Source organism: Elephas maximus, chromosome 19 (assembly GCF_024166365.1).
Source record: "Elephas maximus indicus isolate mEleMax1 chromosome 19, mEleMax1 primary haplotype, whole genome shotgun sequence".
In the NCBI taxonomy this organism is placed as follows: Eukaryota; Metazoa; Chordata; class Mammalia; order Proboscidea; family Elephantidae; genus Elephas; species Elephas maximus.
The window spans coordinates 59,261,162-59,286,331 of NC_064837.1; the positions used below are offsets into that span (position 1 = coordinate 59,261,162).

Genomic DNA, 25,170 nt, shown 5'->3' on the forward strand with positions numbered 1-25,170 from the left:
TGTGCTTTAAGTGGAAATTACAAATCAAGTCAGTCTCTCATACAAAAACTTATACACACTTTGCTCTGTATTCCTAGCTGCTCTCCCCCTAATGAGACAGCACACTCCTCCTCTCCAACCTGTGTTCTCTGTGTCCATTCAACTAGCTCCTACCCTCCACCCTTGCCTTCTCATCTCACCTCCAGACAGGAGTTGCCCACATAGTCTCATGTGTCTACTTAAGTCAAGAAGCTCACTCCTCACCAGTATCATTTTCTGTCTTGTAGTCCAGTCCAATCCTGTCTGAAGAGTTGGCTTTGGGAACAGTTCCAGTCTTGGGCTAATAAAGGGTCAGAGACCATGACCTCCAGGGTCCTTCTAGTCTCAGTCATACCATTAAGACTGGTCTTTTTACAAGAATTTGAGATCTGCATCCCACTGTTTTCCTGCTCCATCAGGGATTCTCTGTTGTGTTCCCTTGTCAGGGCAGTCTTCGGTGGTAGCCAGGCACCATCTAGTTCTTCCGGTCTCAGGCTGATGTATTCTCTGGTTTATGTGGCCCTTTCTGTCTCTTGGACTCATCTTTACCTTATGTCTTTGGTGTTCTTCATTCTCCTTTGCTTCTGTGGGTTGAGGCCAATTGATGCATCTTAGACGGCCACCTGCTAGCGTTTAAGGCCCCAGATGCCACTGTTGGAAGTTTTTTAAAATTACCTTTTCAATATCTTCTCTTGTTATGGGTCTGTTCAGATTTTCAACATCATTTTGTGTTAGTTTGGGTAGGTACTATGTTTCTGGAAATTTGTCCATTTCCTCTAGGTTTTAAAATTTGTTGCAGTATAGTTTTTCATAATACTCTGTTATGATCCTTTTTATCCCATTTGGGTCTGTTGTAGTGTCCCTCATTTCATTTCTCATTTGGGTTGTTTGTACCCTCTTATGTTTTTCTTTTGTCAGTTTGGCAGCAGTGGTTTGTCGATCCTTTCTAAGAACCAACTTTTGGTTTTGTTGATTTTTTTCTATTGTTTTTCTATTGTCTTATTTCATTTATTTCTGGTCTGGTCTTTATTAATTCCTTTCTTCTGGTGGCTGTAGGCTTTTTTTTTTTTTTTTGCTGTTTTCTTTCTGTTTGTTCTATTTGTGTAGCCAATGTTTTGATTTTTGTCCCTTTCTTCCTTTTTGATGTGTGCATCTATTGCTATAAATTGACCTTTGAGGACTGCCTTTGCTGTGTTATATGGGTTTTTGTATGACATGTTTTCATTCTCATTTGATTCTAGGAATTTTTTGATTCCATCTCCGATTTCTTCTATTACCCAGTGGTTTTTAAGCAGGGTATTATTCAGTTTCTATGTAATTGATTTTTTTTTTTTTTCCTTGCTCTTCCTGTTGTTAATTTCTACCTTGATGACATTGTGGTCAGAGAAGATACTTTGTATTATCTCAATGTTTTGGATTTTGTTGAGCATTGCTCTGTGGCCTAAAATATGGTCTATTCTGGAAAACGTTCCGTATGCATTGGAAAAGAATGTGGCTTGCTGCTGTTGGGTGGAGTGCTCTAGATATGTCTGTGAGTTCAAGTTGGCTGATTGTGCCCTTTAGCTATTCTGTATCTTTGTCGAGTTTCTTTCTAGATGTTCTGTCCTTTACCGAGAGTGGTGTGTTGAAGTCTCCTACTATTATTGTGGAACTGTCGATTTCTCTTTTCAGTGCTGTTAGAGTTTGTTTTATGTATTTTGGAGCCCTGTCATTGGGTGTGTAAATGCTTATTATGGTTATGTCTTCATGATGGGTCACCCCTTTAATCATTATACAGTGCTCTTCTTTGTCTTTTTTGTAGATTTTGATTTAAAGTCTATTTTATCTGAGATTAGTATTGCCCCTTCTGCTCCTTTTTGGTAGCCATTTACTTGATATATATTTTTCCATCCTTTGATTTTTAATAAATTTACATCTTTGTTTCTAAGGTGTGTCTCTTGTAGACAGCATATTGATGGATCCTTTTTTTTTTTTTTTTTTAAATCCATTCTGTCACTCTTTATCTCTTTGTGGGTGCACTTAGGCCATTTACATTCTGTATAATTATTGATAGGTGTGAGTTTATTGCTGTCATTTTGTAGTGCTGACGTTTTCTTTGTTCCTCTTAGTCTCCTGTGCTGAACTGCTTTTGTTTGTGGATTTTTTTTCCATTTCTTTTGTTTTACTGAGACTAAGTTTTTCTTCTTTATTTTGATGAGTAGGTTTGTGAACTTTCTTTGTGGTTATCTTGAAATTTACCCTTATTTTCCTAGGTTTGAATGAGTATATTATTACTTGGTATCACCTTACCTTCCTCTCTGTTAGAAAGTTCTATACTTAAACTGTTTATTCCCTCTTTTATTGTTTTGACATTGTTATCATTTACAGATTAAACTCTCTGGTTCCCTGTTGTAATTCTTTTGTTTTTGAATAGTCCTTGAGATTTCAATTCCTAAGTTGGCATCTGGGTGGTACAAACGATGTTTGTTCTCAGACGGAAGGACTACCTTTAATAATTATTTTAAGGTTGGTTTGATTTTTACATATTCCCTTAATTTCTGTTTATCTGGAAATGTCCTAATTTTGTTATCATATTTGAACATTCTTGGTTGGCAATTCTTTTCTTTCAAGGTTTTATATATGTCATCCCATTGCCTTCTTGCCTGCACCATTTCTGCCGAATAATCACCTTAGTCTTATTGTTTCTCCTCTCTATGTGACTTTTCGTTTTTCTTGAGCTGCTCTCAGGATTCTTTTTTGTCTTTGGTTTTAGCGAGTGTGATTACAATATGCCTTGGTAATTTTCTTTTGGGGTCTATCCTATATAGGGTTCATTGAACTTCTTGGATGGTCAGCTTTTCATCTTTCCTGATATTAGGGAAGTTTTCTGTCAGCAATTCTTCAATGATCCTCTGTGTCTTCTGTGTTATCCCCCTGTTCTGGAAGTCCAATCAGTGGCAAATTTTTGCTTTTGATTGTATCTCACATAATTCTGAGGATTTCTTCATTTTTCTTTTTTTTTCTGATTTTTCCTTGAATGGAGTTCCACCCAAGTGTTTGTCTTCAATCTCACTCATCCTGTCTTCCATTGTTTCAAACCCACTCCTCAGCCTTGTATGACACTGTCCATTTCTGAAATCTTGTTGTTTATGTTTTGGATTTCTAATTGTTGTTTTTGTATGATTTCTAGTTGTGAATTTATTTTGCCATTTTGTTCCTGTATTATTTTCCTGAATTCTTCCATTTTTTTGTCTGTATTTTTTTCATTAACTTGTTTGCCTTTTTCATGAATTTGTCTATTTTTTCCTCATCTTTGTCTGCTTTTTCCTTAGCTCTTGGTTAGGTCTGAATATTTGAGATTTGAGTTCCCTATCAGGTAGTTCTAATGCCTTTTCTTCTACTGGAAAGTCATCTGGTGTTTTATTTTGGATGCCTACTGGAACCATCCAGTCCTGTTTTTTAAATATGTTTTGATATTATCTGCTATCTTCAGGACATTCAGTAGTTATTTTCTTCATTTATTGATTGTAGATTTGTTTGTTTCATCCTGCTTTTTTGTTTTATTTAGTTATGTTTGAGCAGATGGGCTGTGCGTTCTTAGTTGTTTGCTTATCTGTGGGTATGATAATTTTTACCTCCTTGTTCAGTGAGCTGGGCCAGTCACTCAGCTATGGTGCAGCAAGGCAGATCCAGCTGAAGGGAAGGGGCTGGGATTGTTGTTTGTGGCATGTGGTAGGGCTTAAAGGAATAGGTGCAGGGCAGGTTCTGGTAGGCCATGCCTGTGCTGCTCAAGAGTGTGATCTTCAGGGCACAATGAAGGTAGGCAGGAAGGAGGGGGGAGGTTGTGATGTGTGGAGCGGGTTCTCTGTCTCCTTGTGGGAACTCCGTGAAGCTTCTTTCCCATACTCCTTGTTTACCAATCTCTGACAGGAGTCCAAGATGGCCAATCCGTGCTGTGTTAGCTGATAGGGGACCTCTGTACATATCTCTCCTTGCTCTCTGTTCTGTTAGTTTCTTATTCCATTTGGTGCTTGGCCGAGTTCTTTATCTCTTCACTTGATGCTTAGGGTTCCAGGATTGATGTTTGTCTTTGTTTTATGGGCCTTTGCTGTGGAGAGATGGCATGGTGCTTCTGTCTATAGCACCATGTTGGCCTGCACCATATAAATTCTGTCATCTTTCCTCCATGTACACTGCTGATGATCCCTCAATTTTCATAGGGCGACAATCCAAAGTTATTAATCTGCGATAATACCTCTCTATGACCTTGCTGCTGATGGCCTATCTAGTTTTCCCATGTTGCTGTTTCTACATGGAACACTCCTCCTCACCCCATGTCTCATTACCTGGTAAGACATTGTGGACTCCCAAAGTATCCTATTCTTTTTTTTCCTAGTTCTTACCACAGTATGCTGTTTCTCTTTCCTCAAATCCCAGTGAAGACCTAAATTCTGGCATTATGTCCTGTTGACCTTTCTATTCCAGTCCCTACTATAGACCTTGACACAGGGTACGCCCACAATCATGTTTGTTGAGTAAATTAATCACAGATAAATCAGTTAATCACTTGAACTGACAAATGCTCTGAACACCATAATGTCCTTTTTTCACTTCAGAGAAGGATGGCAATACCCAGCCTTAGCCTAGCCAGCATTACATCAAAGGCAAGTTATTCCATTCACAGGGAAAAAGAAAATGTTAGAAAATTATTAGGTTTTAATAATGATGCTCTGTAGCTAGAAGAAGCCAACTTTGCCTGAGCTCATTCATTTATCTATTTGTATCACTTTTCACTCACCAGAATGCTGAATCTCGAAGACCCATCATTGTCATCAAGCCCTTCATCTTCTTCCTCTCTCTTGTAACATTGATAGAGGCATAGTAAGTGAATGGGGAAAAAGAAATGATACAGAAGAAAATGAAGACATCTGTCATAAGTCCTCCTTGACTTATGAAGGGATATATCTTCATAATTTTTCCAGTAGCTGACATCAATTCTTCCATCACTGAATGATTTGTTGTGCTCTGAAGAAAGATATTAATAAATAAAATTTGTATATTGTTGGGTGGCACACTCCATATATATTTTCCTGTGCGTGTATACGCATAAGAAGATTGTCTCGAGCTGTTGTAAACCTAACTTTCTGCTTCCCCATCATGTCATTGGTCCACTTGTAGCCTGGACTTTAGACATTCTAAGCTACTCACAGTTCTCAGAATCTACTATGTGTCTTACCACCTCCCTGCCTAATTCAGGGATGGATTATCCAACAAGCAAGTTAAGCATAGGCTTGCTTGTCCTTACCTATTAACCCATAGTGAACAACTTCACATTTTTTCACCACATCAAAGATTCTGCTTCTAGGTATGACTGGCATCTGTCTCTCCCAACCCCACAGTACCTTCCAAAAGAATCAAACCCTCTTTTCCAGTTTACAATTCCAGACAGGGGTGGTTGAAATTCATGTGAAATTGTTCATTACAGATTAGTAAGTAAGCACAAGTAAGCCTGTGCTTATCTTGTTTACTGGGTCATCTTCCGCTGCTAATATTGCCCAATGTTTTGCATGAAATGCCTTGTCTGACTTTATATATTCAACAAAACCCCACCTCAAACTTCAAGTTTAAATGTCATTTCAATTAGGAATTCTTCCATAGCAGTCTTGGCTCATAATCTTTTGCAAGTTTGCTTACAAAGACTTTATTTATACCACCATGATGGCCTATTTCTCCTATTCTAATAATTTTCTTATTACATGCCTGGCTTCCTGACAGGGTTGAGTCCTTGGAGGAGAAATTTTCTATTGTATTTATATCTTCTTATCATACAGTAGCTTCAATAGACTTTCTTATAGAGATATCAGTGAGCAAATGAAAGAATGCAGCTATCTATTTATGTAGATGCTGCTAACATCGTTAATTTGCATTGCACATTAGTTTGCATTGATGTTTTGCACTTACTTCTATGATAGCAGCATTAATGGCAGCTTGAAAAGCCACAAAACCTTTCTCCCAGAATTCTGAAATTCCACAGTCAATATCTCCATGGATTTCATAACAATGAGCTTTGGGAAAAGAAAGAAACCAAAATATCATCCTGGACTCTCTCAGTCCTGATTATAGGAAGCAGTGAACTTTACAATGGCTCCAAACTCTAAATGTTCTTACGTTGAATCAAAACCCATGAAAACATAAATTATAATAATGATTCTCCAAGTGGGGAAGGCAGAACACTCCCAGGGAAAATTCTGGGTTAAATTATAATACATGCTGTATGCTTTCCCACAATATCTTCTGTGCTTCTCTGCCAGTGAAGGATTTGTGGTGCTCTTCTCTTTTATGATTTTGTACTGTGAACACAGTATTTTTTAAAAATGTTTTTCAAAAGTTAGCAAAGCCTTAGTATGGACTGAGGAACAGTGAACAGCATTAAAGCTTTTACTTGTAGACTAACGTTGAATATACCCAAACCAAAAATACATTGCCATCAAGTCGATTCCGAGTCATAGTGACTCTGTAGGGCAGAGTAGATCTGCCCCATAGGTTTCCAAGGCTGTAATCTTCACAGTGGCTGACTGTCTCATCTTTCTCCCATGGAACGGCAGGTGGATTTGAACCATCAAACCTTTTGATTAGCAGCCAAGTGCTTTGACCACTGTGCCACCAAAGCATAGCACACGCATAATGTACAAATGGAAGTTCAAATGAGGCAAATTATTTTGCTTAAATCATGCTGATCAGAAAGTCTTTCGAGGAAAAAGATTTACTTATTAAAACACACACACACACAAACTACCATTCCATTGAGAATTAATCTATATTAAAGAGATATTTTAATATAGTACAAGAATTAAATGAATATTACATTAAATTTTTAAATGTTGAAAAAATTGTTTTGAAATACATCACACCTACAAATGATATAAAATAAGTCATCACAAGAACAGTTAGAATCCCCTATATGCACTCTATGATCTTACTGCTTTCCTTATCACCAAGCCCCAAAGTGGTAGAAGATAACTTGTACCATGTATCCCTAAATGACACATATAATTTTAAAAAATTTCAAACTTTATTAAAAACCATATTCTTCTTTGTTGTTTCTACTCTCACTTATGCACCTTGCCTTCTCATATTGAACTGCAAATTTGAATTCAGAGATAGTTTATCTTGTGGGCTGAATTGAGGGTGTGCCTTTCTGGAACAGATCTATAATCTCTTCTACCGACCGCCCCAGTACCTGAACAACTCAGGACCACTTTGTTTATATTTGTACTTGAGGTTTCCCAGACCAGGCAGATGATGTAATTAAGAACTCCAAACCCAAGAGAAGGCAGGCTAAGGGTTGCAGCTTCTCAAAGGTGAATTCTTTTTTCCTCCCCCAGAGCCCAAGGTAAGACAAACAAGCTTCCTTTGCCCATAGGTGATTTATTTTTCTTGTCTACTCATTTACTGAGTGTACAGTCTTCCCAGGGTTCCAAATTAATGCAGAAATCTCAACCTCATGCAAGTCTGAGATTTTCTCCTCTGTCCTCATATTAAAACCCAAATCTCTTGATTACTGAGACTGGCAAAATCATATTGCATTAGTAATTACCTACCACTCTGAATTTAGTGCCCTCTTCATGTCAGGCCCTTGGGAATTCCCCTGTCTTTCATGTGAGCTTATTTAGGCACTTAAAGGGAGGTTTTGTGGTACAAAATGTTGACGCTTGTCTACTAACCTGAAAGTTGGCAGTTTGAACCCACCCCAGTGGCACCATGGATTCAGAAAGGCCTGGCAATCTGCTCCCATAAAGAGTACAGTCAAGAAAACCCTATGGAGCAGTTCTACTCTATAACATACAGGTTGCCATGAGTCAGAATCAACTCAACACCAATGAGTCTGGGCTTTGTTTTGTTCTATCTTATTCATAAATAACTTTATTTTCAACAACCATTACAATATGTTAATATACCTCAAAATACGTGTAAATTTCTAAAATGTCTGGTGTGACAATATTGACCTCAGAGAGGTATTATCTATTTTGCCATACTAACATTTGTCCCCATGTATGACTTAAATTGAAACAGAGTAGTAGATTTTATAGCTGTGAAGTTACCTGTATGGTCCCCGTGTTCCTTCCTTGTTGGGATTCTGTGTCCCAACAAGAACTTCAAATGATATGAGAATGTATCAGTAAAGATGACTTTTACTATTTCCTCAGGATACATTGCAGATAATTCTTCAATACTTTCTTCATCTGACAGTCCCATGACTACCCTACCTGCCATTACAAGAAGGCAATGTTATTGTAAGTACATTACTAATGGGTACAAATTCAGGACACCATGTTCCAAAAAAATTTTTTTATGTTAATAAAACAAAATCAAGCATTGGCTTTAGTAAATTAGACAGACTAAGAGGTTGGGGAAAGGCATTTCTAAAGCTCAGACTAGATCCAATCAGAAGAATTCATGACATTATTTTGTCTTCATGTGCATGTTGATTGAGTCAATTCCAAGCACAGAAAATATCATACTATACCAATGAAATTATTTACAGAACAATTAGCAGTGCAACAAATCTAAAATGGTAGTAAGACAATTAATATATTTATATAATCATTAGACACTGGTTTATATCTGGTGGAAATAACTATACAACTAATTTTTCTATAACAACCCTGACAGTATGGTTAAGGTGCTCGAAAAAAAAGTGAACATTTTTAAATACATAGAGTGACAATACTGACATTACTAAATATTTTTTGAAGATGTCTTGTTATCTCCATATAGACGTTTTCTTAAGAATGAAGGAATGATTGGCAACCCCCGGGTGGTGCAAATGTTTAGGCACATGACTACTAGCCTAAAGGTCAATGATTCAAACTCACCCAGAGTTGCCTTAGAAACAGGCCTGGCAATCTCCTTCCGAAAGTCCACACACAGCCTTGAAAACCTTATGGAGCAATTCTACTCTGCACACATGTGGTCACCATGACATGAAACAAAGATACGATGGAAATGTCTAATATATCCTGGGAACTATGACCACAAGGAGTCTAAATACCAAGTGTCTTAACACAGGCTACAGAGAGATTGAATTTCTGGTTACTGAATCCAGATAGGGTCAGAATTCAAGCACAAAATAAATGATTACCTGGACCAGGGTGGAACTATGAACTGAGAAAGAGAAATGAGGTTATATAGGCTGCCAGTGACTGGGTAGAGCAGAATCCATGGGTTTTTCTTGCAGTAATGCCCTTGGTGAGGAATTATGGTGCTTAAAATTAATATCAAGTACCTTCTAAGTCTCTTTAACATTGTCTAAATTGAAATATCATTCACATACCAAAAAAATTCACCCTTTTCAAGTGTACAGTTCTGTGGGTTCACAAATTTTTGTAAACTTTAAGTCACTATTAAAACATAACTCAACTCACATTTGTGAGGCAATTGCCACGGATTCTGCTTTGGAGTACGCATTTATATGTGTAAAGAACATCTGTTGTTTTTATCTGCCTGACATCCAGTTATCCTCCTAGTAAACATCATAAGATACGTTTGGAATACTGTCTCTCCTCTATTCTTACTCCATTTCATTTGGATGTGGCATATGGTTTGACCTGAGGACCAACCATGGGCAATGACAGTACTGCACCCCCCATCCAAAGAGATTACTTCTTAGTGGGTGAAGACCAAGACTAACCCAAAGTAGCCCATTTGAGCCAATGGATATAAGCCCCGAATTTTATGTTTTTAAACTATTGGTAAAGATCTGTACTCCTTTCAGTGAGATTATCTGATAGGGTTGAGATCTGGAGATTCTGCAGACCAATTCTGACTCTGGGGACAGCCAACCTGTGAATAAAGCCATCACACAGGGTCATAAACCTGAGGTGGAAACATACTTTTTCCTCTGTTGACATACCTCTACCCACCAGTATACTGAGGTGTAACCCATACTGAAGTCTGTAGTTTTTGATCTTCATTAGTGTTTCAAGTCCTCTTCACTTTCAGCAAGGAAGAAGAATTTATGCATTTGAATTATGGTGCTGGCGTAGAATATTGAATATATCATGGACTCCCAGAAGAGTGAACAAATCCATCTTAGAAGAAGTACGGGCAGAATGCTCCTTAGAAGCAAGGATGGTGAGATTTTGTCTCACGTACTTTGGACATGTTATCGGCAGGGCCCAGTCCCTGAAGAAGGGCATCATGTTTGGTAAAGTAGAAAGTCAGCAGAAAAGAGGAAGACCCTCAGTGGGATGGACTGACACAGTGGCTGCAGTAATAGGCTCAAGCATAGCAACGACTGTGATTATGGCACAGGACCGGGCAGTGTTTCATTCTTTCGCGCATGAGGTCTCTATGAGTCAGGACCAACTTGATGGCACATAACAACAATAGCAACAACAGCAGCAGCAGCAGCAGCATAAAGAGGCAAGGGAACTGGAGCGAGAGCCAGAGGAGCACTCTGGTTGTACTTCTTCCAACACAGACTTGTTTGTTCTTCTGGCAGTCCACGATATATTCAATATTCTTTGATAACACCATAACTCAAAGGCATCAATTCTTCTTTGGGCTTCTTTATTCATTGTCCAGCTTTCTCATGAATAAAAAAAAGAAAAAACCCAACTCATTGCCGCTGAGTCAATTCCGACTCATAGCGACCCTACAGGACAGGGTAGAACTGCCCCGTAGAGTTTCCAAGGAGCACCTGGTGGATTTGAACTGCTGACCTTTAGGTTAGCAGCTGTAGCACTTAACCACTACACCACCAGGGTATCCTCATGCATATAAGGCAACTGAAAATACCATGGCTTGGGTCAGGAGCACCTTGGTCCTCAAAGTGACATCTTTGATTTTCAACACTTTAAAAGGTCTTTTGCAGCAGATTTGCCCATGCAATACAACACTGTTTTGCTTCTATTTCAGGAAATTGTTATAGAAGCAATCTTGATAGTAATACTCCTCTTTTGAAATGTTTATTGATAAGTACCTTAACTCTGAAGAATGAAATTTGGAAACACAGAATACTCTTTGATAGAATTTTCAAATATAGTAAGAAAATCTTTTCTTTTTTGGTGTTAAAAACTGAGGATAAAATTCTTATAATCAAACTCAAGAAAAGATGAAACTGACTGCTCTTTATCCATAATAACAGGCAAACCCTACAGCAATAATCTCAGTCTAGTAACAATGCTTACACAGCTATGTGTCAAAAAACCCCTTTTCAATGTCTTCCGATCTATGCATTTCATGCTTTCCAAAGTTTTCCTTGTTGAGAGACTTGCACTTCAACTGGTGATCTGATACTTGCCTTGCCAAACAATACATTCGGTTTTGATATAGATATTGAATAACGGCCTCTTACTTCCAACAAAGAGAAAGTATATTAATGTTTCATATAACATAGAAATTTTGACAATCGACATGGTTTATCAACTGAAATGCAAACTAAACGCATGCATCAGTGGTCTAGTGAACTAAATCTTGACACTAGAAGTTCCTGTAGGGTTTTTAGAAAACTCACCTGTCATGAAGGGGGCTGAGGTTACTTTATTCATTATCTGTTGAGTTGTATTGGTGACGGGTGTGTATGCGATAATATAGTTAGAATCTTTAAATGAATCTACACGTCCCAGGTCCACAGTGGGCATTGAAGAGAAATCATTAACATGATGAATATTAGGAGACAGGTATAAACAAAGTAGTAGGAGCGATGAGATCAACCATTCCTACATAATTCAAGAGAAAGAATAAAAAAAATTATGATTCTAAATTAGTCATCCACAATCAGTTCTGTCATAAAGATTGCTTCTTTGTCCACTTTTGTAATTTCGATATATACCAAATTATGAACCTTTTAAAATATGTATAGTACGAAAGTCAGTGGTCTCAGTAATCCCAAGCAATTATCAGTTGGAATGGAAATTTACTGACCCTCAGCACTAATGCTGAAGCTTGCACTGGATCATTCAAGACATCAGAAGTGACAATGGCAAACTGTGATGACTTACTCTCAGCTGGTATTACCTTGGTGACTCACTCATGCTGTATTGGATTCTGCTGAACGCTTATGTGTTGCAAGAGAGTTCCAAGGTGCTCATTTAGTAACAATAGATTGGTCACATGCCAAGATTCTGGAATTGGAAACTCAACAGAATGTGGACGACCTGAGAAACACCAGCTTGGTTAACTAGTTACCAATCCTGGTCCCTTGCAAACTTCCAGTAGTAAGTCATTTAATATTTCTAAAATGCATAATCTTAGAAAAAATCCACAGTGGATATACAGTACAATTCCAATTTAGTTAAAAATGCTACCTAACTCCACCTATCTGATTACGAAAAGGTACTAAACTCTAACCGGGATTTTTGTTAGATGGTGAACTTCTAAGACTTCGTGTTAATTTTCCACCATTTTTGCAGCATTAAAAAAAATTGTTTTTTTTTTTCAAGAAAAAGAGATCCAAAAGAGAAAATGCCAGTTACCTGTTTCTTTAAACAGGGGCTTTATGGTGTTTTTGTCCACTATATCATCAAAATACTGGTATCTTAATCCCAGTATTAAGCATTAGTATAAAGTGCAAACTTTGGCTTTTAAAACAGGTACTGCATTCTCAATGGCTGATGAGCTTCAGTGTTTTTAGGCTTTAATTTATAGCCCTGTGTTGACTGAAATGTCTTCAGACCGATTCATGTTCTGAGGAACAGCTTTTTCTGTACTATAAAGGTGCTTTATTTTGGGGAAAGACATACAAAGCATATATACCAACCAGAGAAATATATTTTCCTATTAAAAACATGAAGTGACATAGATATTCAATCATACCATTAAGGAGTCTCTTCTCATCCTCCATTTTTTAAGAACATTCTTGCATAGTAAAGCCCCAGTTTGTTGACACAACCTTATCTCTCTCTTACTCATTTTGCCCTGTTTAATGAGAAAGAAAGGAAAAGGATAAAATAAATGTGAAGGTCTTAATAAGACATTTCCTGCAAATGAAGAGCCACCTGGTAACTTCAGTGTACTAAATAAGTGACTTCTGAGGGAAGTGGCCTCCTCCCTCTATGACTGTATTGGCTATGAGATAGAACCACATGGTTGATATGAACTCCTCCATAGTGATAAGGAGTGACTGTGTCCCCACCTGAAGCCTTCATCTCATTCATGGGACAAGGTCATGCCCAGGGTGGAGCTATTTCCTAGAGACAAAGCTGGGTTGTCCAGGGGCCAGTTCCAACAAGAGGTATATTAGTCAAGGCAGCCTCAGACAGCACTGCCAGAGGAAGAACCTACACATGGCTGCTGAATGAAATTAACAACTCTTCTTGAGCTCTTTAGAGAGCTAATATCACAAGGCAACCAGGTGAACTGAATTCCAAATGGTGAAAGTCTCTTCCAAGGATAGATGGGACCCATGAACAGACCCGTGAACTACTTTGGCAGAGTAAGAATGGAAGACACGGTAACCATAAAAGTGGATAAAAAGAAAACAGCTGAAATGTTAACAAATCCTCAAAGGCTTCTAGCATAATTGTTTACAATTCCTGGAAGCCCCAAACACAAGGGGCATGCATGTTCATTCATTTAATTTTTTCCTATGGTCCCACTGGGTATTCATAGCAAAGGTCAGGGCAGTGTAAGGGACCGAGACACTCCTCAGAAGGTCACAGGCCACAAAGCCTGCCCACTTCTTAGAATGTTTTCTCCTAAGAGCAGCAGCTATCAGTCTGAGGGGAGGAAAAGGAAGCCCTGGCAGCCCCAAACAAGATCTGCTGAGGGAGGGATTAAAACAAAAGTCAATTGCCACTGGGGGACAGTCTATAAACCCTCCTCCCCACCTGTGCTCCCATTACACTCTTCCTAAGGGACCAGTAGAAGCAAAGCCATTTTCCCTTGGGGAGAGGGAAGAAAATCACCTTTCCCCAATCACTAATCTTGTACTAAGCAAAAAACAACAGCTGTTTACTGCTCAGTGTGGGGTGGGAAATATACCATCCCCATTTCCAAGGAACGATCAGTTGCTACTGAGGAATGCTGTCTAGACCCAGCACTAATACTAAAAGAAATCTGCTATCACTGAAGGAGGGAGAGGAATATAACTCACATATTCAAGACCTCTCAACACATACTGGTGGGATCTGGTTTCCATGTAGTAAAGGAAAAATGCTGAGGAAGCTCCACGTCAAGGCCCAGGTCCACAGCACCTACCACTGAGGCTGGACAGGAAATCTAGATCTCCCCTTTCCCTCACTCCATGCACTGTACTGAGCACCAAGTTACAACAGTCAAATGATGGGGTAGAGGTGAGAGAATGGAGAGGGACTCTCTATGCGGCTCAGGTGTGCAAGGCCTGTTGAAAGTTGAAGATGGAGCAGGACCTCAGAGGAAAAACCTACAGCTCCTCAGGCCCCACAAGAGCACCGATTAGTAGCAGTGCACCATTTGGTGAATTTCAAGCATGGGGTGATTTGGAGGTAATTATAACAACAAGAAAATCCAAATCCAAGCTCAACTACTAATGATATTGACTCAATGTCCTACACTAATGGCCTGACATGTACCCATTTCCAGCATAAATACTAGTTACTTTAGCCTCTATTGTTCTTTCACACTGTGGCAAGTATTATTACATCAACAAATATGAGAACATAAAAAAGCAAGAAAAAAAGAACTACTGTCAATAGACAGTCAACAGACACAGGCTCAGAGATGACCCAGGAGTTAGAACTATCAGGCAAGAACTTTAAAATAACCATGATCAATGTGTTAAAGGACCTGGTTGAAAAGGTGAAGAGCCTATGAGCAGACTGATGACTTTAGCAGAGAAATGAAAGCAATTATAGTTTAGTGGAATTGCTTACCAAAAAATCCCACAATATCGTAAATGAAGAATCCCTCTGACATATGTATCCACAGAGTTGACACAGCAGAAGAAAAATCAGTGACTTAAAGATAGGTCAATAAAAATTATCTATATTTGCCAATCTGATGGGAGTGCAGGGTATCTCATTATTATTCATATTGCCTTGTTTTCCACATAAGTTGAGCATCTTCTCACATGTTGAATGGCTATTTAGATTTCTTTTGCAAACAGCCTTTTAATATAAAACTGGATTTCTCTTTTTGTCATATCAGCTTTAGGAGTTCTTTATGTGTTCTAGATACTTCTTTGTCCATTATGTATGTTGCAGATGCTTCTCTTACGTAGTTGCTACTCCATTAAATTTATTAATATCAAATTGGTCTATCTTTTTCTTTTATTGCATTTAAGTTTTAATTTTCTTGTAGAAAATTTAACAATCCTTTTCTTTGTGATTTTGTATTTTGTAAGTGTCTGTATCTTGTTTAGGAAATGCTTCCTTTTGTTGAAGTCATAAATACCTCTTCCTTTATTTTCTTCTAGTAGTTTCAAATAGTTGTTCATCATGTTTACTTCTTTAATCAATTTGAGTTTATTTTGTGTAAGACGTAGAATAGTGACTTTCTTAGTTACCTAGTACTGTTACGACAGAAACACCACAAGTGAATGGCTTTAACAAACAAATTTACACTCTTGCGGTCTAGGATGCCAGAAGTTCAAATTCAGAGTGCCAACTCTAGGGGAAGGCTTTCTCTCGCAGTCAATTCTGGGGGAAGGTCCTTGTTATCAACATTCCCCTGGTGTAGGGGGTTTTCAGCACAGACACCCCGGGTCCAAAGGATGTGCTCTGTTCCCAGCTCTTCCTTTTTGGTGGTATGAGGTCCCTCTCTTCTCTGCTTGCTTTTCTCTTTTATATCTCAAAAGAGACTGAGGGATGATACAACCTAATCCTATAGATTGGGTCCTTCCTTAGTAATATAACTGCCTCTTATCCTACCTCATTAACGTTGTAGAGGTTAGGATTTACAACACATAGGAAAATTACATCAGATCACAAAATGCAGGATCAACCACACAATACTGGGAATTGTGGCCTAGCCACGTTGATACACATTTTTGGGAGACACAATTCAATTCATAACAGTGACCTAAGATGTTGGTGATTTTTTATACTTGTCAATCTAATTGTCCCAACACCAATTACGTTATGGTTCCTTCTTTCTTTATTAATTTGTTATGGCTTCCCTCTCATTTGTCATACACACACACACACATATATATATATATATACACAAACCCATCTTCTTTTGATGCTTCCTGCGCCGTTTAATATTTTCCCCATGGAATCCTTCACTACTGCAACTCGAGGCTTGAATTTTTTCTTTGGTTCTTTCAGCTTGAGAAACGCCGAGCATGTTCTTCCCTTTTGATTTTCCATCTCCAGCTCTTTGCACATGTCATTATAACACTTTACTTTGTCTTCTCGAGCCGCCCTTTGAAATCTTCTGTTCAGTTCTTTTACTTCATCAATTCTTCCTTTTGCTTTAGCTGCTTGACACTCAAGAGCAAGTTTCAGAGTCTCCTCTGACATTCACCTTGGTCTTTTCTTTCTTTCCTGTCTTTTCAGTGACCTCTTGCTTTCTTCATGGATGATGTCCTTGATGTCATTCCACAACTCGTCTGGTCTGCGGTCACTAGCATTCAATGCATCAAATTTATTCTTTAGATGGTCTCTAAATTCAAGTGGGATATACTCAAGGTCATATTTTGGCTCTCGTGGACTTGCTCTGATTTTCTTCAGTTTCAGCTTGAACTTGCACATGAGCAATTGATGGTCCATTCCACAATCGGTCCCTGGCCTTGTTCTGACTGGTGATATTGAGCTTTTCCATCGTCTCTTTCCACAGATGTAGTCAATTTGATTTCTGTGTGTTCCATCTGGCAAGGTCCATGTTGGTGAAAGAAGGTATTTGCAATGAAGAGGTCGTTGGCCTCGCAAAATTCTATCATTCAATCTCTGGCATTGTTTCTATCACCAAGGCCATATTCTCCAACTACTGATCCTTCTTCTTTGTTTCCAACTTTTTTTTTTGATCCTTCTTCTTTGTTTCCAACTTTTGCATTCCAATTGCCAGTAACTATCAATGCATCTTGATAGCATGTTCGACCAATTTCAGACTGTAGCAGCTGATAAAAATCTTCTATTTCTTCATCTTTGGCCCTAGCGGTTGGTGCGTAAATTTGAATAATAGTTGTGCTAACTGGTCTTCCTTGTAGGTGTATGGATATTTTCCTATCACTGACAGCACTGTACTTCAGGATAGATCTTGAAATGTTCTTTTTGACGATGAATGCAACACCATTCCTCTTCAAGTTGTCATTCCCAGCAGAGTAGACTATATGATTGTCTGATTCAAAATGGCCAATACCAGTCCATTTCAGCTCACTAATGCCTAGGATATTGATGTTTATGAGTTGCATTTCATTTTTGATGATTTCCAATTTTCCTAGATTCATACATTCCAGGTTCCGATTATTAATGGATTTTTGCAGCTGTTTCTTCTCATTTTGAGTTGTGCCACATCAGCAGATGAAGGTCCTGAAAGCTTTACTCCATCCACTTCATTAAGGTCGACTCTACTTTGAGGAGGCAGCTCTTCCCCAGTCATCTTTTGAGTGCCTTCCAACCTGGAGTGCTCATCTTTCAGCACTATAGCAGACAATGTTCTGCTACTATTCATAAGGTTTTCACTGGCTAATGCTTTTCAGAAGTAGACCGCTGGGTCCTTCTTCCTAGTCTGTCTGAGTTTGAAAGCTCAGCTGAAACCTGTCCTCCATGCGTGACCCTGCTGGTATCTGAATACCAGTGGCATAGCTTCTAGCATCACAGCAACACACAAGCCCCCACAGTATGACAAACTGACAGACACGTGTGTGCATAGGGTCGCTATGAGTTGGATGGCACCTAACAACAGCAACAACATATATAAACCCATTGCCATTGAGTCAATTCTGACTCATAGTGACCCTATAGGACAGAGTAGAACTGCCCCATAGAGTTCCCAAGGAGCACCTAGTGAATTCGAACTGCCAACCTCTTGGTGAGCAGCCATAGCACTTAATCACTACACTACCAGGGTTCTCATATATATATATATATATATATATATATATATATATATATATATATATCCAATTTGAAATGTTCCATTCTTTCCATGAATCTTTTTGTATAGTGCTTATACACAATCTTAGTCACTAGTGCTTCATAGCAAGGCTTCATAAATGACAAACTAAGACATTATTCTTCTTTTCAAAATTGTCTTGGTTATTCTAGGACTTTAGCATTTGTGGCAGAGACTGCTAGCTCTTCACCAAAATGTATTTCTTTGTCTGCCTGAGCACAGAGCTACATTCCATTCACAGTTTTACACCATTTATTTCTAGCCGATGGGATATGCGTAGAAGTAATATGTGTCATTTCTGAGACAATATTCTTAAGAACTAGATGGGCCTCTCCATACACTTTTTCCCCTTTCACTAGTTGGATGCCTTAGGAGACAGCAGTGCCAAAAGGTAGATGAAGCCTAGCTCCCTAAATCACCAGGGAGGGAAAAAAAATCCCTTGAGCAGAAGCAGACACCTTAGACTGTTTAATGAGTAATAGATCATATGCTACTCTATTTGAGCCATTATATAATACTGGGTAGGTTTATTCCCACAGCCTAATTTACATGAACTAATACACTCCTCTAAAAGAGTCTTAGAGATACTATGACAAGTTCCATGATGAATCACTATAATAGCCAATTGGAATTGCATTCAATTTCTAAACTCAGAAAAATTGACATCTTAACGACATTGAGATTTCTTCTACGTGGGCATTATTTCTTTTAGTTATTATTTCAGGTCCTTTAATGATGTTATTTATTTTTTGGAGTCTCCGTAAAAGTCTTGTGATATGCTTTTATCAGAATTCCTTACACAATTTATAGTCTGTGACTACCATTTTGGTATATTACATATGTGCATTGGTAATTGGCAATTTATAGAAATGCTATTGATTTTGTATGTTCATCTTGTATCTAAAAATGCCAATGAATTCTCTAATTAGTATTACATTTTAAAATAAATTTGACTATGTTTTAATATAGACTCATATCATTTGGAAGAATAATCCTTATATATCTTACATCCTCTCTTGCATTGGTTAGGACTACAGTGCAATGTTGAAAAGTTAGGTTTATAGCAGGCATCCTTGCTATCTTCCTAATTTAAATGGGAGTGCATGACAACTTCATCATGAAGGGTTGATTATATTGCTATATGTTTTTGGTATATAATCTATACTTTAAAGATGGTCCCTGCTGTTCTACTTCCCTAAAGTTTTTTTTTTTCATAGATGTACTTTGCATTTGAATAAATACTTTTTACCACAACATTTTGTTAGGATCATGGCATTTTCTAATATAAACTGTTAATATGTAACTTAGATTGATAGATTCAACTTTTCCAGAAAACACTATAATTTTTCATTTTGTTTTACGTAAATGCTACTTGTTAAAATTAAACAACTCCCCAGAAGCCTGGACAACGCCCCAAGACTTCTCGGTGTCTTATCATTAAATGCACCTCTGCAAACCGACCCCATTAATCCCTCAAGAATGCCCCTTCTTATTTCCCAAGGAGATTGCTCACTTTGAAGTAACAGGTGGTAGATACTTAGCCTAAACGTTTATTTTCTCAAGACCCGTATCTCTGGAATTTTGTGTATTCCATGGGACTTGTCCTTCTGCACTACTGTGTAGCCTTCGAAAAACCAAATGCATATTCTTTCTTTTAGCACAAGATTATGAATGGCATGTAGACAAAAACGGCTTTGTGAAATTCGCAGCGGTTTCTCTAGAACTGACTGCCCACTTGCAAACATCTCTCTTTCTCTCTCACTCTTACTAGCTGACCTCTTTGATTGTCAAATTTTTGTTGTTTTTAACATACTAGATTGAATTTGCCAATGCTTTATTTGGAATTGTTTGTTTTGATCATAAGTGAAACTAGACCCTTTTTTTTTTTTTTTCCTATTGCCCTTGCCTAATTCAGCTGCTAACCAAAAGGTTGGCAGTTCGAATCCACCAGCCGCTCCTTGCATACCCTCTGGGGCAGTTAGTTCTACTCTATTCTATAGGGTTGCTATGAGTTGAAATCGACTCCACGGCAATGGGTTTTAATTTTAGTCTCAGGGTTATATAGGCTTTTCAGTTCTCTCCTGCAGAGTGTAAAATGAGGATGACCTGTTTTTTAGACTCAGAAACTCACCAATAAAATCTTATGAGCCTGGTGTATTTGGGAGAAATTGGGTTGGATGATGATGATGATGAGTGTTATGGATTGAACTGCACAGCCACAAAATATAGGTTGAAGTTCTAATCCCGGTACCTGTGAATGTGACCCTGTTTGGAAACAAGATCTTTGAAGAAGTTATCAATTAGGTTAATTGAGGTCACACTGAGGTGGGGTGGTTCCTAACCCTGTATGACTGCTTGTTCTTATGAAAGAGAAGGAGATACAAAGAGAGGGACAAAGGAAAAACATCCATGTGAAGATGCAGCTACAAGCCAAGGAATGCTAAGGATTGACAGGAGCCACCAGAACTTAAGACAAAGGTGTAGGGCAATTTCTCTCTCAGAGCCCTCAGAAAGAATCAACCTGGCCAATCAATGGATTATACAAGTTACTGTAGGGAGGCTGTGATATGCCTGGGCTGTGCTTAGGGTGATGGGAAGAAACTCCACCTTCTTTGAGCTTGGATGGACATTAGTCAGATGAAGAACCTAGGGCTGTTTATCCCATATGTAGGTTAGTTGACTGTGAAAATATCCCATGGACTTTACCTCAAGTTGTCTGCAGAGAGTAGCCCAATTCTTCCACAGATGTTGCACCAGCAATCAGAGAGGATTATGGCATTAGATCAGCTATATACTCTCCAGATAGAAGGAGCAAATCACAATTTTAGCATATTTTACCTTGAGAAAAGGGCATGTATATGAGTGTGTATCTGGGGCAGGAGATATTTGGTAAAGGAATTTTATGCATATGTTTTATTTATACATATGCATACATTTTATTTTATTTATACATACAAATGCCTCCCAGAAGGAGATGCCTCAGTGCATAGTAATAATGCCACATCTTTCCATAGTCTAAATCAACCAATATTATGCAAATATGATGTGTTCTCCTGAAAACTGTGGGACCTGAGTGTTCTAAAAAGTCTTTACTGTGGAAAGAAATAGGGCATCTAAGCTGAATTATAAAAAGCAAAGGGAGTCTGGAAGTATTCTCAATTTTCTGGGAAGCGTGCCAGGGAGAAATGGCTTGGAGGAATGGGTCAGGGTTTTTGAGTACAAAGCCAGCAGCTCCATTCTGACTACTCTCAGTTGGCTTTGAAGTTCTGAATTTTTTTTCCTACACACATTCTTTTTTTAATTGTGATACATATATATATATATATATAGTTGCTGTAGGGTTGCTATGAGTCAGAATCAACTTGACAGCAACAGATTTGATTTTTGATATACATATGTGTATGTGTGTGTACATATATATTTACATATAAACATTATTATATAAACTATATGTGTATATATATAAGCATTTGCCATGTCAACATTTTTTATATGTATAATTGAGTGACGTTAATTACTCTCATCATGTTTTGCAACCATCACCACTCTCAGTTTCCAAATTTTTTCATCATCCTTAACAGAAGCTCAGCATCCCCTATTGTCTTAGGCTGAATTCTCTAGAGAAGCAAAACCAGTGAAGAGTAAATATCGAGAGAGAGAGAGTAAGACAGAGAAATTTGTCTCAAAGAAATGGCTCACACGATTGGAGGCGCTAGAAAGCCCCAAGTTCGTGGGTTAGGCATCAGGCTGGAGGCTTTTCCTGACTCATGTAGCTGCAGGGACTGATGAACCCAAGATCGGCAGGTCAGATGGTAGGCCGTCGGCTCATGGGTGGCAAAAGCTGATAAATCCAAGATCGGAAGGTAAGACAGCAGGTCACTGGCTCAAGTCCCAAGAACTGGAGGTCAGATGATGACAAGCCAGATGCAGGATCAACAGCAAACAAGCAAGCTTTGCCAGAACGTCCATATATGTATATATTGGATGCAGGTCACATTCCCAAGGAAACTGCCCTTACAACTGATTGGCTGATCACATTATGGAGGAGGACTACATCATTACATAACCGCCAAACTACATCATTACATAACTGCAAACCACTGAGAATCATGACCCAGCCAAGTTGACACACAGCCTTAAACATCACGCCTAAGAAATGACTTCCCCTTTTTCCCTCCTTGGTAACCCTAATAGATTTCCACACATTGTCCTAATCTACATATTTTATATATGTGAGATCCTACAACATTTGTCCTTTGTGACTGACTTATTTCACTCAGTGTAATATTTTCAAGGTTCGTTCATGTTGTAGGATGCATCAAAACTTCATTTTTCTTTATGGCGGAGTAGTATTCTATTGTATGTATGTACCATATTTTGTTTATCCAATCATCCATTGGTGCACATTTAGGTTGTTTCTACATTTTGGATATAGTGAATAGTACAGCAATGAACATTAGTGTGAAAATATCTGTTTGCATGTCTGCTTTCAATTCTTTTGGGTTGATTGGACTTACTGGATCATATGGTAAGTTCTGACTTTTGAGGCAGGTGGCTTCCTCCCTTTATGACTATATCGGCCGTGAAATAGAACCATATGGTTGCTTTGAACTCCTCCATTGTGACAAGGAGTGGGCGTGTCCATACCTGATGCCCTCATTCCATCCACGGGGCAGGGTCATGCTTAGGGTGGTGCTATTTCCCAGGACAAAGCTGGAGTAAGTTGTCCAGAAGCCAGTTGCAACTAGTGACATGTTAGCCAAGGCAGCCTCAGACAGCACTGCTAGAGGAAGAACCTACACATGGCTGCTGAGTGAGCTCAAAAGGCAAGTCTGTATAGAAAGCAGACCAAGTAAAGGGCTCAGACAGCCCACGGAATGAGAGGAGAAGGAGAAGACAATTCTGAGAATAAAATAGCATTAGGTTCAGGGCAAATAGTGAAGGGGGCTGTGGGTCCCCAGAGATTGTTCCTAGAGCAGAGAATGCGGTGTGGACACCTTTAAGGCATTGTGCAGGGCTGTAAGCGGGGCTAGCTGGCCAGGTGGATGACCTCACTGTGGAATCAGCCATTGTCCAAAGTAGCATGGCGACCTGAGTCTGACTCCAGCCCCTTAGATTTTCCATTGTAAATTAGTATTGCTTGCTTTATTTTCCCCCAGTTTGTGTATGTTCTGTAGTTTATAAAAAGGCTAACAACCACAAGAACTCCTTATTATTCATGTGGTAGGTAGTTTCAAATTGCAAAGACTAATTTTTTTCCCCTCACACTGTTGTTAAATTCAGAAAAAAATGCTGACTATTCACCATGAGAGCCTGAAAAATCTGTATACCGTGAACACTGGGGATTTGAAATCATATTCTGATAAGGAAAAGCTACATATTTCACATTCTGATTCTACACATGGTATCCAAAGTATAAAAGATCCTTGAAAGTGTCTTACATTTTTTAAATTCTTGTAGCCTGAGATTGAGAGGCAAGGGCTTTTCTGTAAATGTTCATATAATCTCAGATTCAGAAAAAAGAGTTTCCTGCATCCAAAGTGCATGAAAAGTATTGTGCAATAAAAGTGAATAACTTCAGACGCAACTCAGACTTAGAAATTAATTTTCAAGAAACCTAGTTCCTCGTAATTTGTTAACAAATTTCAGCTTATTCCTGGATGAGTTTCTGGTTTAAAATGATATCAGAGTTGCATAAGTTTTAAAACCTTATATTTTAACTCAACTCATTTATGTATATAGCATACAGCATCAGATATTCACAAGCATCAAATAATACTTTAATTTTCAAAACAATTTCTCCACAGATAGTTGGCATTGAGATCCATCTTTATAATTGTATGCTAGAGAGAAAAAAAGAAAAACTCAAAAAACAAAAAAACACAAATGGAACAGAAAAAAAAAAACACAATAAACTTACTTTTGGGTAATTTGAAGCAAGGACTATAGAAGCACTCTTTATCCAGGATCTCCTTATTTAGAGGACAACAATTCAGTTGTTTTCGTGGGCTCTGCTACATATCTAGATTTTGCTTTAACTGTTTGCCTTCTGTGAAGCGTCCCTGTCGAGACTGCTTTTGGAGCGAGGTTATGATCTCAATTTTGTTGCTGCCAGACACGTGATCCCTCTTGGACTGTTTGTCTTTTCACTGACATCCAGCCAGTTCCTGTTGAGCAGTGGCAGTTGTACTTGGTTGAATGATGTATCGCATGATAACTAACAATCTTATAAAAGAAATCCAGTATTCACAAACTTTTCTCTTTTATACCCAAGATGAATATGGTCAGTAGCAAAATTTTAAGTATTACCTTTAAATCATCAGAAAGTACACAGCTTGGTCAGAGAAAAGCTCTTCTCTCTACCCAGAGCTCTGGAGGGTCAGATTGACATGTTGATATTGTTGGACTCAGGGCTACCATTTTGTTGTTTGTTTTCTGTTTGTTCCCTCTGACTTTCATTCCTCTGGTTCCCATTTCCTTCCTTCTTTTGGATTATTTTAACATTTTTTAGTATTCTATTTTAATTTGCATATTGTCTTTGATTATATCCTTTTGTATAGTTATTTTCGTGATGACTTTAGGGATTTCAAAAGACACATTAACATATCAATGTCTACATGGAATAATATTTTACCACATCAAGTGGAATGCAGAAACCTTACTATTATTTATGAGCAAAAGAGGCAGGCAGCCAACAAAGCTGCTGCTTAATAGCTATAACTAGAAGGAAGCAGGGATGGAGGAGCAAGAGTCATTCCCATAAAGTCATGATCCCTTGCTTAGTTCCTGGCCATGAGTTAACTTGCAGATCCAGAATCTATTGACTGAAGTTGCCAGCTTTCTAGCAACACCTTGACAAGTATATACAGTGATTGTTCCACCAATCCTTCCTGCCTTCCCCAAAGGGACCTTCAGCCATTTACGTGGGTTACTGTACACTGGAGAAGGGGAAATCTCTAGACATTTAAAGGGTTCTTGGGCATGGGGTGGACGTTGTCCCAATGTGACTATGCCCCCCCTGCCCCCCATTACAGTGAACTTTAGGGGCAAGTAATAAATGAAGTCCTGGTTAAAGTCCAGCTCTACAAGTGCCTACTGGGTTTATGGACACATCCAGCGGTCATTTCTCTATCC

General features: G+C 38.5%; 1 protein-coding gene across 4 annotated transcripts in view; it reads right to left on the reverse strand.

Moving 5' to 3' along the window:
• The window catches only part of LOC126063239 (ABC-type organic anion transporter ABCA8-like), an 81,523-nt gene extending 57,384 nt beyond the window's left edge, over nt 1-24,139 (reverse strand). For 2 of the 4 annotated variants that reach the window (XR_007514225.1, XM_049861466.1), the window contains exons 1-6: nt 23,957-24,138; nt 12,817-12,918; nt 11,516-11,720; nt 8,100-8,264; nt 5,959-6,062; nt 4,796-5,022 (exon numbers count right to left, since the gene is read on the reverse strand). Coding sequence is in view for 3 of the 4 variants with exons in the window: in XM_049861466.1 (XP_049717423.1) it covers nt 4,796-5,022; nt 5,959-6,062; nt 8,100-8,264; nt 11,516-11,720; nt 12,817-12,912 (797 nt within the window). In the remaining variant the exon portion in view is untranslated. Of the gene's footprint in view, nt 1-4,795; nt 5,023-5,958; nt 6,063-8,099; nt 8,265-11,515; nt 11,721-12,816; nt 12,919-23,956 lie in introns of all 4 variants that reach the window. The other 2 variants (XM_049861465.1, XM_049861467.1) reach the window with 2 other exon arrangements.
• Between the last annotated feature and the right edge of the window lie 1,031 nt (nt 24,140-25,170).